Source organism: Gasterosteus aculeatus, chromosome 13 (genome assembly GCF_964276395.1).
Source record: "Gasterosteus aculeatus chromosome 13, fGasAcu3.hap1.1, whole genome shotgun sequence".
Classification (NCBI taxonomy): domain Eukaryota; kingdom Metazoa; phylum Chordata; class Actinopteri; order Perciformes; family Gasterosteidae; genus Gasterosteus; species Gasterosteus aculeatus.
The window spans coordinates 22,688,637-22,703,722 of record NC_135701.1 but is presented as its reverse complement, the minus strand read 5'-3'; the positions used below and the strand labels follow the sequence as shown (position 1 = coordinate 22,703,722).

General features: G+C 47.0%; 1 protein-coding gene across 3 annotated transcripts; it reads right to left on the bottom strand.

The window, feature by feature from the left end:
* Positions 1–333: 333 nt before the first annotated feature.
* On the bottom strand, positions 334–14,743 carry cep120 (centrosomal protein 120). 3 transcript variants are annotated; one of them, XM_040194692.2, is made up of 19 exons: positions 14,498–14,743; positions 12,992–13,148; positions 11,883–11,997; positions 11,640–11,784; positions 11,221–11,369; positions 10,937–11,134; positions 10,432–10,656; positions 9,430–9,755; positions 9,064–9,213; positions 8,399–8,581; positions 8,225–8,321; positions 7,561–7,866; positions 7,121–7,210; positions 6,961–7,053; positions 5,524–5,685; positions 4,046–4,168; positions 3,640–3,738; positions 1,073–1,218; positions 334–779 (listed from the first exon to the last, which is right to left on the bottom strand). In XM_040194692.2, exons 1-19 carry the CDS (start codon positions 14,544–14,546, stop codon positions 563–565), a joined length of 3,030 nt encoding a protein of 1,009 aa, XP_040050626.2. In that variant the 5' UTR covers positions 14,547–14,743; the 3' UTR covers positions 334–562. The 3 variants fall into 3 exon arrangements, with proteins under 3 accessions (XP_040050626.2, XP_077942524.1, XP_077942525.1); XM_078086398.1 differs by having other exon boundaries at positions 7,561–7,842; XM_078086399.1 differs by having other exon boundaries at positions 12,992–13,184; positions 14,498–14,738.
* Positions 14,744–15,086: the final 343 nt, after the last annotated feature.

The window sequence follows — 15,086 nt, the reverse complement described above, 5'->3', positions numbered from 1 at the left end:
CGTCTCCAACAAAAATAAGGAAAAAAAACAATATTCAACAAATAAAAATAGAATTACAAAAAAGAAGTGAAGGCAGAACATCAGAAACTAGAAGAACAAGCTGGATAAAATAAATCAAAAATGAAGAGTCAGAGTATAGAATCTCATAAAACCTCTTGAATGTCATGTTAAAATCATAGCTCAGTATTAAATTAAAGCATAAGTCAGAAATATCTAAAGATCAATTCTGTGACTTTATTCAACATATTAGCACCATCTCATTAATAATACATATTTTATAAATATATTCAAAACACCAAGGATGAATAAAAAAAAGACCATTTAGACACCAGATGTTTTCCCCAAAACAATTTATTGAGAACAAACTTAGAAATCAGTTTGTTCTCTGATGATAAAAATAAGTTTCACAGCATCACAAATATTAATACCTTCTACTCTGTACAGACTCATATCGCACTAATAACTTAACAAATAATCGTTTTAAAAGATCAAAGAACCGCTCGCCTTCTCACGTTCACAAGCGCAATGACAGCGGTCACGCCTCAGAGCCCCGCCCCCTCCCTCAGAGCCCCGCCCCCTCCCTCATGGCCTCCTGGATCTGCCTGTTGAGCTCGGAGATGATCCGGTCCTCGTGGGTGTAGACGCCGGTCCTCAGCAGAGTGTCTCTCTCCTCCAGCAGGCGGCTCAGGTGCTCCTCGGCGCCCTCGTTTGGGCTGCGTGTGGGGGCGGGGCCAGCCGAAGAGGGGGCGGGGCCTAATTTGTCCTCCTGCTGCTTTAATCTGTCAAAGAAGCCACCAGACATTCGTTCATTAAAAAAAACATTGTAACAACAATGATACAATTTTTTTAATCTATTGATTAATATATATATATATATATATATATATATATATATATATAATTAATCCTTTTGACTACCTGTTAATACTACCTGATGTACTCAGACATTTATTCCGTGTATTACCTGTTGTCCCATTGACTGTTACTCTTGTATTTAATATGAATTTTTGTTTTTCATACGCTGACTTCTCCGTGTTTCTTTGCGACGGATCCGTTCGTCGTCGCTCTTCACCTGTTGAGTTGGTTCTTGATGTCGTCCAGCTCCCGCCTCTCCAGTTGGACCGCCTCCTTCTGCTCGGTTGCTAGGTAACGCAGCCTCATGGCCTCCAGCTCCGCCTGCTGCTTCTTCAGGCGCGTCATGGCGTTCTCCTGCTCCCGCTGCAAATAGAGGATGAATGTACGATGGGGGGAGTTTCCTCACAGAGGTTGTGTGTGTTTCAGAAGTGAAAGTCTGCAGCGTGGAGACGATTCAGGGTTGAAACGAGCAGGAAGCTCAGCAGAATAATTCATCTCTAAAATCTACTTTATTTACATGCGAGGATGTCAGGAATAATTCAAGGGAATCAACAGAAGAGATTACACAGGAGAGCGTTACGTTCTGCCTTTCACAGAGCAGAGCCTGAACGCATCACAGACGTGGACCTGTTGGCCGTTAGCGGCTAACATGGCTAACTGGTTGTTAACAATGTCACATGAACATTAATACCAGGAACAAGTCTTTATGTCGGAATATGGAGGGGAATCCTTCTCCCCCCAGCATCGTTGGTATGGTTTATATATATATATATATATATATATATACATATATATATATATATATATAAAACATAACATGTGTTTTCAGGGCGACAACGTGAGTTCTTCAGGCCGCTGCTGGTGTTTTTACAGCGATAAGTAGGAGATAAGAGACTGCGTCTGTTTGTGTGATAACGTTTAACCTCTGTGTTAAAGTTTAACACGCTTTATTTGTTTTAGCGTCGCTATGGAAACTCGTTCCTTCAGGGGAACTGTGCAGAACTAAAAGGGTGGCTTTAAATCGGTAACTATCCCATCAGCTCTCTTCATCCAGTTCTAAACATGGTGCTCAGGTACCGTGCTGTGAATGGATGGGGTCCAGCTTCCATCCAGGACCTGGTCCAACCCAACATCTCGACCTCTGACCTCTCCGCTCTGCATGTGATAAACTGCTTGTTCCTCCTCACTGAGAGCAAAACACTCCACTAGATCTCCACTCTCTGCTGTCCTCCTTCAGATATCTGACAGACGTTCTTCTAGTTTCAGCTTATTTCTGACACATTCTTTGTAAAAGTCTCAGAGGATTCGGAGATTAGAAAATGTTCTCCTTTTTGGGTTTTTTGTTGATGTTTTTGCAGTCTGGTTTTCTTCACTGAGTCCACAGAGGTTGAACTAATAAGAGGGAACCATCAGCGTCTCCACTGGGACCAGTACCACCGCTGTGTGAGGCAGACAGGGGGGGGCCAGGGGGGCATTATTGACGTTAAGCCATTGTCCTGCAGGACCCCCCCCCCCACCCGCTGGTGGACTTTAACAAAGAAAGAACCTCTTTTGGGTCCCGACCTTCTTCTACGAGTTCAGAACTTTCATCTCGTCCCCCCCCCCCCTCGCTCCCCCTCCAGGGAGAACTTTTATGATCCGACTTCTTGAGCTAAACAGAGCGCCATGCGAGGCGCTGAGCGCATTTGTGTAAATACACGCTTGATATCTTAGAGGGGGGGTGAGAGGGGAGGGGGGGCGAATATACACACAGACTGAGGAGTTAGCACTCGGCTAGCTGGTTGCTCAACGCAAACCCCAGGGATGATTAATAGGTGTGTGTGTGTGTGTGTGAGGGGGGGGGACACGCTCAGCACCGAACCCCCTTAGAGCTGCATAAATCACACCGTGTTTTCTTTACAATGATGTGGCACTTAGAGCGGGGGAGGAAGGGGGAGAAGGGGGGAGAGGAAAAAGAAAATAAAAGAGGGGAGGATTAAAAAGTGAAAAAGAAGAAAGGAAAATAAAGTTAAGAGCTGCTGGTAGAACGAGAAAAGGGAGAGAAACGGGAGAGAGGAGAGGCAACGGGTGAGGAGTGAGCGGGTGAGGAGTGAGCGGGCGAGGAGTGAGCGGGTGAGGAGTGAGCGGGTGAGGAGTGAGCGGGTGAGGAGTGAGCGGGTGAGGAACAGAGAGGTCCAGTTCTTCCAGCTGCTTGATGTCAGTAACAGTTATTAGTTTGTCAGATAAGCTGTGTGTGTTTACTTTAGACTAGAGAGCCACTTAGTGTGACTGTGTGTGTGTGTGTGTGTGTCTGTGTGTTACTGTGTGTGTGTTACTGTGTGTGTGTTTCTGTGTGTGCGTGTGTGTGTGTGACTGTGTCCAGGAGAAGAGTGAGCGATAAAGAAAAAGGTGTTTTTACACCAGAGACAAATATTTAGCGGAGCACGAAGTAGACGATGTAACGTGTGAGAGCCATGAATCACACACACACACACACACACACACACACACACACACACACACACACACACACACACACACACAAACAAAAATATTGTGTGTGTGTGTGTGTATGTAGAAAAACACACATACGTATCCTCCTTAAACATGTATCCATATCTAATAACCATACAAAATGTTTTACAAAAATAAACACGCAAAATAAAATAGAAATGAAGTCAGGTCGGTACATTAGAAGCATCTGTGAATCATTTAACGCTGTAAGAACTTTGGATGTTGAAGCTCGTTTGTCGTCTCTGTTGTGGCGTTTTGATTCACGTTCCGCCTGCAGGTGTGTGAGCGTACCTGCTTGAACCTGGCCAGCTCCTTTAAGGCCCGCCCCCACTGCTGCTTGTAGTGCAGCTTGGACTTGGTGGTGGACTCCAGCTTCCGCTCCAGCTCCACCTTAGAACCCCACCAGGAAGACCTCCGTCACTCTTTAACACTCAACGTCTTACTGTACATAAACATTCATTCTGCTGCTGCTCGGCGTTAAAGGGTTAAAGTAGCTTGTGTGTGTGTGACGTCTAAATGTTCAAATCAAAACAATCCTTTTTTTAAATGATGATCACATGAATAAATAATAATTCAATAATATAACAATTATCTGAAAAGTGTCAATTGGAGAATATGCATTTTTACATTGTGATGCGGGTACGTAACCTCGTGTTGCAAATACATGAGTATGAATAACGTTAATAGGGTTGACAACCTTCTCCAGAGTGAGCAGGTTGACCTCTGACTGCAGCCTGAACTCCGGCCTCACGTTCTGTTGCTCTCTGAACAGCTGGAACTCTTTCTCCAGCTGTTTGTAGCGAGCCTCTGCGTCTGACATCTGGACAACACAAAGCTTCACGAGTTAAAGCTGCATTCTGTGTAGTGACCAGCAGGGGGCGACTCCTCTGCTCCCATAGACGTCTATGAGGAAATGACTCTACTTGTCTGTAGTGACCAGCAGGGGGCGACTCCTCTGCTCCCATAGACGTCTATGAGGAAATGACTCTACTTCTCTGTAGTGACCAGCAGGGGGCGACTCCTCTGCTCCCATAGACGTCTATGAGGAAATGACTCTACTTCTCTGTAGTGACCAGCAGGGGGCGACTCCTCTGCTCCCATAGACGTCTATGAGGAAATGACTCTACTTCTCTGCAGTGACCAGCAGGGGGCGACTCCTCTGCTCCCATAGACGTCTATGAGGAAATGACTCTACTTCTCTGTAGTGACCAGCAGGGGGCGACTCCTCTGCTCCCATAGACGTCTATGAGGAAATGACTCTACTTCTCTGTAGTGACCAGCAGGGGGCGACTCCTCTGCTCCCATAGACGTCTATGAGGAAATGACTCTACTTCTCTGTAGTGACCAGCAGGGGGCGACTCCTCTGCTCCCATAGACGTCTATGAGGAAATGACTCTACTTCTCTGTAGTGACCAGCAGGGGGCGACTCCTCTGCTCCCATAGACGTCTATGAGGAAATGACTCTACTTGTCTGTAGTGACCAGCAGGGGGCGACTCCTCTGCTCCCATAGACGTCTATGAGGAAATGACTCTACTTGTCTGTAGTGACCAGCAGGGGGCGACTCCTCTGCTCCCATAGACGTCTATGAGGAAATGACTCTACTTCTCTGTAGTGACCAGCAGGGGGCGACTCCTCTGCTCCCATAGACGTCTATGAGGAAATGACTCTACTTCTCTGTAGTGACCAGCAGGGGGCGACTCCTCTGCTCCCATAGACGTCTATGAGGAAATGACTCTACTTCTCTGTAGTGACCAGCAGGGGGCGACTCCTCTGCTCCCATAGACGTCTATGAGGAAATGACTCTACTTCTCTGTAGTGACCAGCAGGGGGCGACTCCTCTGCTCCCATAGACGTCTATGAGGAAATGACTCTACTTCTCTGTAGTGACCAGCAGGGGGCGACTCCTCTGCTCCCATAGACGTCTATGAGGAAATGACTCTACTTCTCTCCTGATTTATTCCCTCAGTAAACATTGTAAACATGAGTTTATGGTCTCAGTCTCTAGTTTCAAGTCTTCTTCTACACAACATGATGTTCATTTAGTGAATTAAGTCCCTCCCCCATAGTCCTTATATGGTCACTTCCTGTCCACCGGTTGCAAAAATCAACAAACTCAAGGCTTCATCAGTCCACAAAAGTGACGTCGCCATGACGACCATCCGCTGAGTCTGTACCTGCTGCAGCAGGCGCACTCGCTCCTCCTCCACCTGTCGCACTTTGTCCCTCTCCAGCGCCACCCGGTGGTCACAGTCCTGCTGCAGCCTCCTGCCGGCCTCCTGCAGCTCCCTGTGGGCGAGGTCGTGTTCGGCCTGCAGCTCCTTCTGCAGCCGCCGGGTCTGAGCAGGCAAACCGCGTTAGAGACGAGCTTAAGAGTATGAACAAAGCCATCAGCGCACTTCTTCTGTTTGTCTGAGCGAATATAAAGTCAAGTGGCGCCTCCTTGTGATGCAGCGAGAGAACAACACAGTATAATATTGAATTAGATAAAAACATGCTTTGACTTGTATGTGATTACATCTATATTGTTTGAATAAATGTGGACTTAAGACTTCATCAGCGAGAAATACAAATTGTATTTTTCACTATTTTAGTATTTTATATTCTAGTGTCAAAACGACTAATTGCCCACGATCCTTTTATTGATTCATCACTAAAACATCAGCAGAAACCTTTCAGCCTTCAGTTAGTTTCACTGAAGTCTCCGTTTGTTGCTATTAAAGCTGCAACGATTAGACGACTATAAAAAAATCATCCACGTGGATTTCTATCGTATGTTATAAAAAGATTGAGAGCTACAGGAAGCGCTGCTTCTATTGTCGACGCGCACCGAGGAAGAAGTTCATCAGGTTGAACGAGGGTTGTTCGACGTTTTAAAAGGCGCTGAGCCTCAGTCTTCTATCTAAGCCGTGTTAACTTAAGGTTTACACCTAAATGTAATGAAAACACAACGTCTCGTGGAGAATGTTTGCTAACGCACAGCTAGGTTAAGTGAATAGTTACCGTTAACCTCCACTTAGCACTCTTCAAACACAAGATCATGGGAAAAAATGATTTCCTATCAACACAATTACCAGAGATCTACTCCACATTATAAAAACCTACACCGTGATAATTGAAGCGCTGCGTTTTTATCTTTCTCTTTTAGCACTAAACATGGTGCACGAGTTTGTCCTTCAGAGGCTCGTGCATCAGATGAAGGAGACAGAACATCCTCAACACGCGCGTCACTATTTTGAGTTACTTTTAAAACCTTATTTGCACTTTTTCTTTACTTTTAAATGCATATTTGCACTTACATTTTGTATTGCTATTCAATGCATTTATTATGAGGATTACATTTGTATTAACTTGTTACTCAAATACATTTGAAGTTCAAAATCCAAAGTGATTGGATGGAAATAAACGGTTGCTATGAATCCTCCAGCGCCGGAATATTTCAATCAGTGGAGAGACACTTTATTTAATCAATGAACATCAATGTTTAAGAGTAAGTCAGCACATTGAAGTGACTCATTGATTTAAGGAACCTCACTAAATAAGAACAAAGCGACCAGTTGAACTGGACTAAATGTTTTCATCGTTCACGTTAGAAGACTAAAGAAGAGTCTGACCTCCAGCTCGGCTTCAGCCAGCTGCTTCTCTCTGGTCTGCAGGTCGGACAGCGTCCTCTGCAGCGTCTCCTCCAGCGCGCTGAACTCCGCCTCCTGCACACAGGCCTCGTTAGTCACACGGTCAACGCCGGCTGTGGGTGTTGGTGTTAAAAGGCCGGACCTTCTTCTGGACCAGAGCTTCTCTCTCCCCGTCCCGCCTCCTCCACTCCAGGGCCAGAGCCTGCATGTGGCTCAGCTCCTTCCTCCGCAGCTGGAGACACACGATCATATTAAAATTAACAAATGTGATCCAGAGGAGCCGTCAACATCTGTCTGCATGAAGGTCATTCAAGCAGCCGCTCGGCTCTCCTGAACAAAGACATTCATCTAGCGTTTGATCAGATACTCGTTCATATAGTTTCTTTACTTCAGGGCTCTCGTGTAAACAGAAGACATGTGTCGCTGTTCATAAACATCTGTGTCTTTATCATTTTATTTGTTTACTTGCTTATTGTGTTGAAGGGCAAATCTACAATAAACATAAATAAATATATCACTATGTAGAAGTGATACATGTATGCACATATCTATATATCAATAGATGAAGATATGATCGTCTACCTGGTCGTCGAACAGGTCCTCCTGCTCCTCCTTCCACAGCTCCAGCTCCAGGGCCGTGCGGTATTCCAGCGTGTCTCTGGGGGCCGCGGGGTGGGGGGCCGGCTGTGTGGGGGCCGCGGGGTGGGGGGGCGGCTGTGTGGGGGCCGCGGGGTGGGGGGCCGGCTGTGTGGGGGCCGCGGGGTGGGGGGCCGGCTGTGTGGGGGCCGCGGGGTGGGGGGCCGGCTGTGTGGGGGCCGCGGGGTGGGGGGCCGGCTGTGTGGGGGCCGCGGGGTGGGGGGCCGGCTGTGTGGGGGCCGCGGGTTCGCTCTTTAGACGTGCAAGGAGTGAAAACATTTATTGCCGACATTCAAGTCATTTTGAGTTAGCGTAGCGTAGCCTAGCATAGCTCTGATCAATCGAAATAAAAGTGATTTACTTGCAGAGAGAACTCAATATGTAGTTAATTGGGCATCTTTTTTGTCCATTTTTGTAGTTTCTACAGCTGCAGTAAACCGGCCGGATGCATGAATACGCCTCATGATGATGTCATGATGACTACAAGAGGCGCTTAGTTACCACGGATACGTGAGACTTCCACAACAGGTTCTGAGCGGAAACAGTCGCTGCCTACTCTATTAAAAGGAGCCATTGTTATTATTGTTGTTGTTGTTGTTGTCTGTCTCACCTGTGAGGAGTCGACCACGACGACTTCTCTGGCTTTAACCAACCCAAAGTCCTCCAGCGTCGCCACGTAGCTCAACTCCGCCACCTTCTCGCTGGCCCTGAAGGAAACACGTTCATTTCACCGCGTTAACCGGCCCCGCGCGAGCCCCCCCTTCGCCGCTGTTTGACTCCTTACCGCTGTGCCGCGACCACGGCGACCCGGTCCTGGTGAGTCTGCCTCCAGCTCGGCTCGCCCGCCGCCGACAGCCGTCGGCTCCTCTCGCAGCTCAGCAGGGGGGACAGCTGGAGGGAGGCGCGTCCCATCAGCTGGTCCCCACTGGTGGGGTCTCTGTGCCAGACCTCCACCAGCAGAGGAACTCTGAGTCGGGGAGGGAGAGACATTAGACGTTCATGTGCATCTTCAACCAAACAGTCCTGTTGCACCATCTGCTGGTCAACTGTGATTTAGCACTTAGAGAAGAAATGACAACAGAATACAATGAAAGATGTGAGGACACAAGACAGATTTGTATCTTTACTAATCTATATTTAGCTTTACTCTTCATCCTGCAGCTTGTCTCAGAGTGTGTGTGTGTGTGTGTGTGTGTGTGTGTGTGAGAGAGGGAGAGACAGGGCTGTCAAAATTGCTCAAAAAGGACGTTCGAATATTCGCTATAAAGAGACATATTTGAATATCTGGCTGCGCATTAAACGCGTCAATAACAGGGCGAATTAATACAACGAGACACAACAGCACTTTATTTTGTTTGTTTTTTACATTTGAATATTTTCACATTCTACATATATATTTGCATATAGAATGTTGATTGACAGCCGTGGTGTGGGAGTGTGTGTTGCTACCTGAGGAAGGTGTCCTGCAGCTGCTGCGGCAGAGCGGCGAAGTCGAAGGCGCAGTAGGACTGAGGCGGAGACGCCTCGGCGTTCCTCTGCAGCTCCAGGGGGGGGCGGGTCATGATGGGCGCCGCGCTGCCGAAGAAGTGGTACGAATACCTGGAGGGTAAGAGGACACACGGAGCGACGTCAACATGCAGAGAAGAAGGATCGAGACATCCGGAGCGTAATGAAGCATCGCGCCAAATATTTACAATATAAACAAATAGCTCAGCTTTGATGTCAAACGTTTGTTGCTCTTATATTATTATCAGCTGCATTCAAACAGTCATTAAGTCCTCGTGTCGTCTCATAAGTGACCAACAGAACGCCCACCTGAGCGTGGCGGCGATGGCGTGCGTCGGGCTGAGGTTTCTCAGGCTGCGGAGGTCCAGAGAGAAGCAGTAGTGGTGGGCGGAGGAGGGGACGGACACTTTGGGGGCGGAGATGCTGACGGATGAAGCTCCGCCTTCCGCTGCAGCCTCGGACCGACCCTGCTGCTGCTGCGCAGGAAGCTCCTCCAGCAGGCTCTCCGCCTCGCTCTCTGTGTGAGGGGAAGGAGGAGCAGGAGGAGGAGGACCCGAAGGCGGGCGAGCCGGAGGGGAGCTCGGAGGCCTCTCTGCAGCCGGAGGCTCGGATTGAGCTTCTTTAGTCCCTAAAGACTGGAGGAAGTACGAAATGATGATGACATCACTAATGTTTCTCACGTGACCATTAGTAAACAACCAATCAGTGTTTAGATCAATAGGAGAAGTAGTAGCGTTAGCAGCACAGCTAACGGCTAACTAATGTCATTTATCTGACGCTTTTATCCAAAGCGACTTGCAACAAGAACATTTAACCACAAGGACACAAACTCAGAAGAACAAGAAACAATTTCCTCAAATAAGCCGATGTACAACTTGCTGTAGATAAGAACCGTTATAAGTCCAATGTAAGTGCTGCAGGTAGTTAGTGTGTTAGTGGAGGTAGAGTCTGAAGAGGTGTGTCTTTAGTCTGAAGATGTGAAGGCTCTCTGTGGTCCTGATCTTCAGAGACCTCCTTCCACCATTCAGGAGCAGGACAGCAAAGAGTGGAGATCTAGTCGAGTGTTTTGCTCTCAGTGAGGAGGAACAAGCAGTTTATCACATGCAGAGCGGAGAGTGCGGGTCGGGATTTAAACTACATTTTACAGATTAATAATGTCCTCATTTTCACAGAGCCTGAACGCATCATAATGTAGTCAGCTGTTAACCATTAGCAGTGCTGCTACCGCTACTAGCTCCTCCTCCTGTTGATGATGCCAAACTTCAAGGTCTGTGTGTGTGTGTGTGTGTATGTGTGTGTGCGTGTGTGTACCTGAGGTGTGACCTCCTCCCTCCTCAGGGTGACCGCCACCCCCACAGTCGGCTGCAGGTTGGCGGGCAGAGCTGACGGCGCCCGGTTGCTGCGTTCGAGGGGTTGCAGGACAAACGCCCCCTCCACCGTGGCCGCCTTGTTCTCCAGGTCCACGCACACGGCAGAGAGAGCGGCGAGGGGGACGTCGGTGCCCCCCAGGGAGCGAGTCCCACAGCAGAGGTGGATCTGACCAGGACCGGAGACGGGCGACAAAAACCGAAGCCCAGCAGGTGAGACGGATGGGAGGCTCATCCAATCAGCCGGCCCGATCCCGACGTCTCCCCCTAAACCCTCAGCGGTTGTGTTTATCTCTTCTTTGTCTCCATGTTGCCACTGTGCTATTAGCGTCACACTGCAAAGGATTGTGGGTAATTCCCATGCATCTAATGCAGACTTACGGAAAAGGTGTCCGTAAAAGGGCTCAAACTGTGAGGGGGGGCAGGACTAAAGAGGGCGGGGCTCTCACCTGTAGGCCGGGCTGCTGGGACAGGAAGGCGCGTAGGACCTGTTTGCTGCTGCGGATGCGCACGGAGGCGCGCTCCGGCTCGAAGTCGGGGCTCAGCAGGCTGGCGAAGGGCTCGCTGGTGATGTCGTTGCCGAGCAGGGAGTAGTAGAAGAAGAAGCCCGACCCCTCCGCCGACAGCTTGGTGGTGCTGGGGATCAACTGCGGAGAGGGGGGGGGGGGGTGTTACTGTACGGATCTCTGCATTGACCAAAGGAGCCTCTCGCTCCCCGAGGATGGAACCCCACCTGCTCCAGTTTGGTAGCAAAGGCCACGGTGACGGACAGCACGAACATGTCGGAGCAGGAGTCAGCGGGGCCGACCTGGTGGTAGCCCTGCTCCGGGACCAGCGTGGCCTCCAGCCGGGCCGGCAGCAGGTCTGTCACGGCCGGACCACCTTCAACGGGAGGATATGAAAAAGATGAACGTGAACAGAGCCGTGACATCACTGCCGAGCGCCTCGTGGATCCGTGTTGTTTCACGTGAGAGGAGTTCATCCGTTTGGATGTTCTCCACAAAGCATTTCTTGAAAACAAGGCGGACGAGCCGATAACATTCTGCCTGTAGGAGCCTTCCTCCTGTCCTACATCAGGAAGCAGGAGCTTGATACACAGCTACACGCTAACAGCTCAGCAGGAACACTGTGGGTGAAATGGGAACAGCTGACCTCGTCTGGGCGGGGCCTTCTTGGCCTTGAACCCATCAGGCGAGGGTTCGGCGGGCTTGGCATCGCTCTCCAGCGCCGCGCCCACGAGGAGCGCCGGCCTCTGTTTGGTGTAGCGGCTGCTCAGCAGCGGGAACCAGCGAGGCTCCTAAAGGGGGGCGGGGGGGGGGGGAGGGCAAAGCACGAGTCTCAGTCACCGGTTAACGGGCGACGCCAAGCCGGCGTCCATCACCGATGGACCGTCACCTGTTGGACCTCGTGCACGGACCGGAGGTCCAGGACCACATAGCCGACGCTCTCGCTCCTCTTGGTCTCCGGGTCGACGGCGAAACACTGAAGCTTGATGGGAGTTCTCTGCAGTCTGAGAGGACAGAAGATGCTTCGATGTTCACAATTAACTAGGGTTGAAAAATGTTTTTTCCAAATATGTTAAGTCGAGAAATGTCGTGGAAAAAAATCAAATAATATTGGGTCAAAAATAATTGGAAACGAAAAGTTCAAAACGACTTTTAAAGTCCAAAAATATTAGGTTTAAAAATGTCATGAAAAATAACTATTAGGTCAAAAAAAGGTCAAAGTAGGTTGTGTCAAAAAAAGTCAGAAAATGTTTATGTAAGTTTTGGGGGGGAAAAAAGCCAAAATATGTCATATGTCATGGAAGCAAAAAACAATAAATATCAGGTCGAAAGATGTTCTAAAAAATTCAAATTAGGTTGTGTAAAATAATGTTGATGTCGAAAAAAAAAGAAAAAAAAAAAAAAAGAGTCCAAATATTTTAGGTTGAAATATATCATGGAAGAAAATGTCAGGTGAAAAAATGTCATGGAAATTAAAGTAAAAAAATATTAGGTGAAAACCTTTTGTGAAAAAGTAGATGGGTAGATGGAATATTATTATGATGATTAACATACTGGTAATGTCATAATCAAACATTCTATACTACAGTGTTTCCCCTTGGTCTACAACATTAGTGGGGGGGGGATTCTGTCCATCCTGATAGAGGATCCTCCTCCTCTGCTTTTCCTGTGCCAATGTGAGGGTTTGTGTCCAAACATTTCATTACCGTGGAGGGTAAATTCTATCCATGAGATATAGTTCACGGTTTATGAATTAATAACTGAAATTAATTAAATTAATAACTTTAATTAAAATAAAAAGACAAAACGACAGCATTTTTGTGTGCAAATGTAACATATTTAATGGTTCAAGTCAGAATTTTATGAAAGTATGAATTAGCCGATTAGCAGAGAAAGAAATGAGACACATTGACTGTGAAAGTACGTATTAGTTGCAGCTGGACAAGAATCTAGATTAGCCTGCTAGCTAACTGACGCTAAAGGCGCCGAGCTCCCCACCTGTGCTGGTGCAGCGTCCGGCGGTCCAGCTCCCAGGCCAGCTCGGTGCTGAAGAGCGGCTGGTCCCGGTGCTCCACCGGGTCCGTGGCCAGCTGCTCGCCGTCGAAGCTCGCCTGGACCACCAGACTGAGGCGGGGGCTCTTGGGGAAGTGGCGACCTGGTTGAAGGAGAAGTCGAGTCTGTTACAACGAGGCTGCAGACAAAGACGGGAGTTTTTGGGAGGCTCATCTTTTCCGTTCAATGAGTGAGATTAATAAAACACACAGAGAGGGACTTTACATTTAAGAAACAACTCTATAAACTCCAGCTCTTTCTCTATGGGAGTCTTTAATTTAATTCCACTGTGTTAACATGAACACTGAAAAAGGACATTTATTAACTATAAGACAGCGTCATTGATGAGGAAAGCAACACATTAAAGTATTTATGTAATACTTATGTTTCGAGCTACACATATGTGAAGATTTGGTGTTTATCCTTTTATTGATCATTATTGTTATTAAATGAGGAGTAATGTTGTGGTGTGGGCTAAATGAATAATAAAAAGTTTAAATGAAGCTTGAGCTCAATCAATTAAAATACATGCAATAATGCATCATATTCCTTGATGGAAGCCTATTTTCGGCAGAAAATAACTGAACCAGAAGATTATTATTATTAATAATGAAATCTTAAAATAACAAAAAGGACAGTATAGTCTCATTTTCACAATATTCCCGTCATTACATTACAGGTCATTTAGCTGACGCTTTTATCCGAAGTGACCTACATTATTAACATTATTAACTCATGGCTTTTACATTTTGCCCGGGGACCAGTTAGGGGTTCGTGTCTTGCTCAGGGGCACTTGGACATGGGACATGGAGCAGCCGGGGCTCGAACCCGCCAACCTTGCCAATGCAGCATCTCTACCGCTGCACCACGACCACCTCAGCACATTAGAATCCTGCTTTAAGGTGAATGTGTGAGCAACAATAAACATGTCATTAGTGCACAACAGTGTTTCTAGTACCGTCTGTTTGTCTAATTAAACTTATATTAGTTCACTTTTACTTGTGCACAAAGTATTCATAACCACAGATTTGAGAGACGCGTGGTTCTCTTCTTATTGCATTCTTCTATTATTGTATTTAACATGAAACATGATTAATCTGAATATATAACATTAGTAGTTAGTCAGGCTGGGTTCTACTAAATTAACAAAAAAAACATTTATTTTACCTTTCGTAAAACCTAATTGCACAACGAGTTTTCACGTTTATTTTCATACATTTCGTATTAGAATTTCAATGCAGAACTTTTAACTTGTAAGAGTATTGAGTGTGTTGTCGAGACAGAAACAATAAAGTTTTCAGTTTTGAATGACAGTTGACGTCCCTTCAGAATGCTAAAGCTAGCTAGCTGCTCGCCGCCCGCGAGTTAAAGGTGGTGTATTAAAGTATTAAGGACTGAAAGTACCTCGTATCCTCTCACATGATGTTTACATTACTTCATGAGGGAACTTACCTTCCAGGATGGACACAACGATGAGGAGTTGGTCGCTCTTCGAAGCCATGATGACATTTATAAAACTTTAACGGAAAACTGATGTCCCACTTATTAGAAGTCCTCTTTAAAACTGTCAACTGTTTCATAAACCTCCATTTAACACGACGTTTGAAACACGGTGGGACTTTTTAGTTTAGCGCCCGTTGGCTAAAGGCAGCAAACAGCCGCTTTGTTGTCAAGCTTTGGCGCCACCCATTTTGTTTTAAAGGCGGAAGTGACGACGGAGAGGCGTCAGTGTTCCACGCCCCTTCTGGTGGGGGGTGGAACTGCAGGGCGCCACTGCTGCTGACGCTACTACTACTGTTACTAATGTACCAGTGGTTAGAGGGAGTAAGTGCGTCTATGCAAACTATTCTGAAGTACAATCTTGAGGTACACCATTAAAATCAGGAATCAGGATTCAGGAAACATTTATCACCGTAATATATCAGACATTCAAGGAATTTGACTTGCGTAACAGCAGACAGTACAACAATGGACGACAAAACAACATGCAAGAGTAATAAAATACAATATAATAAAATATAATGCTATGGGTTAGTTTAAA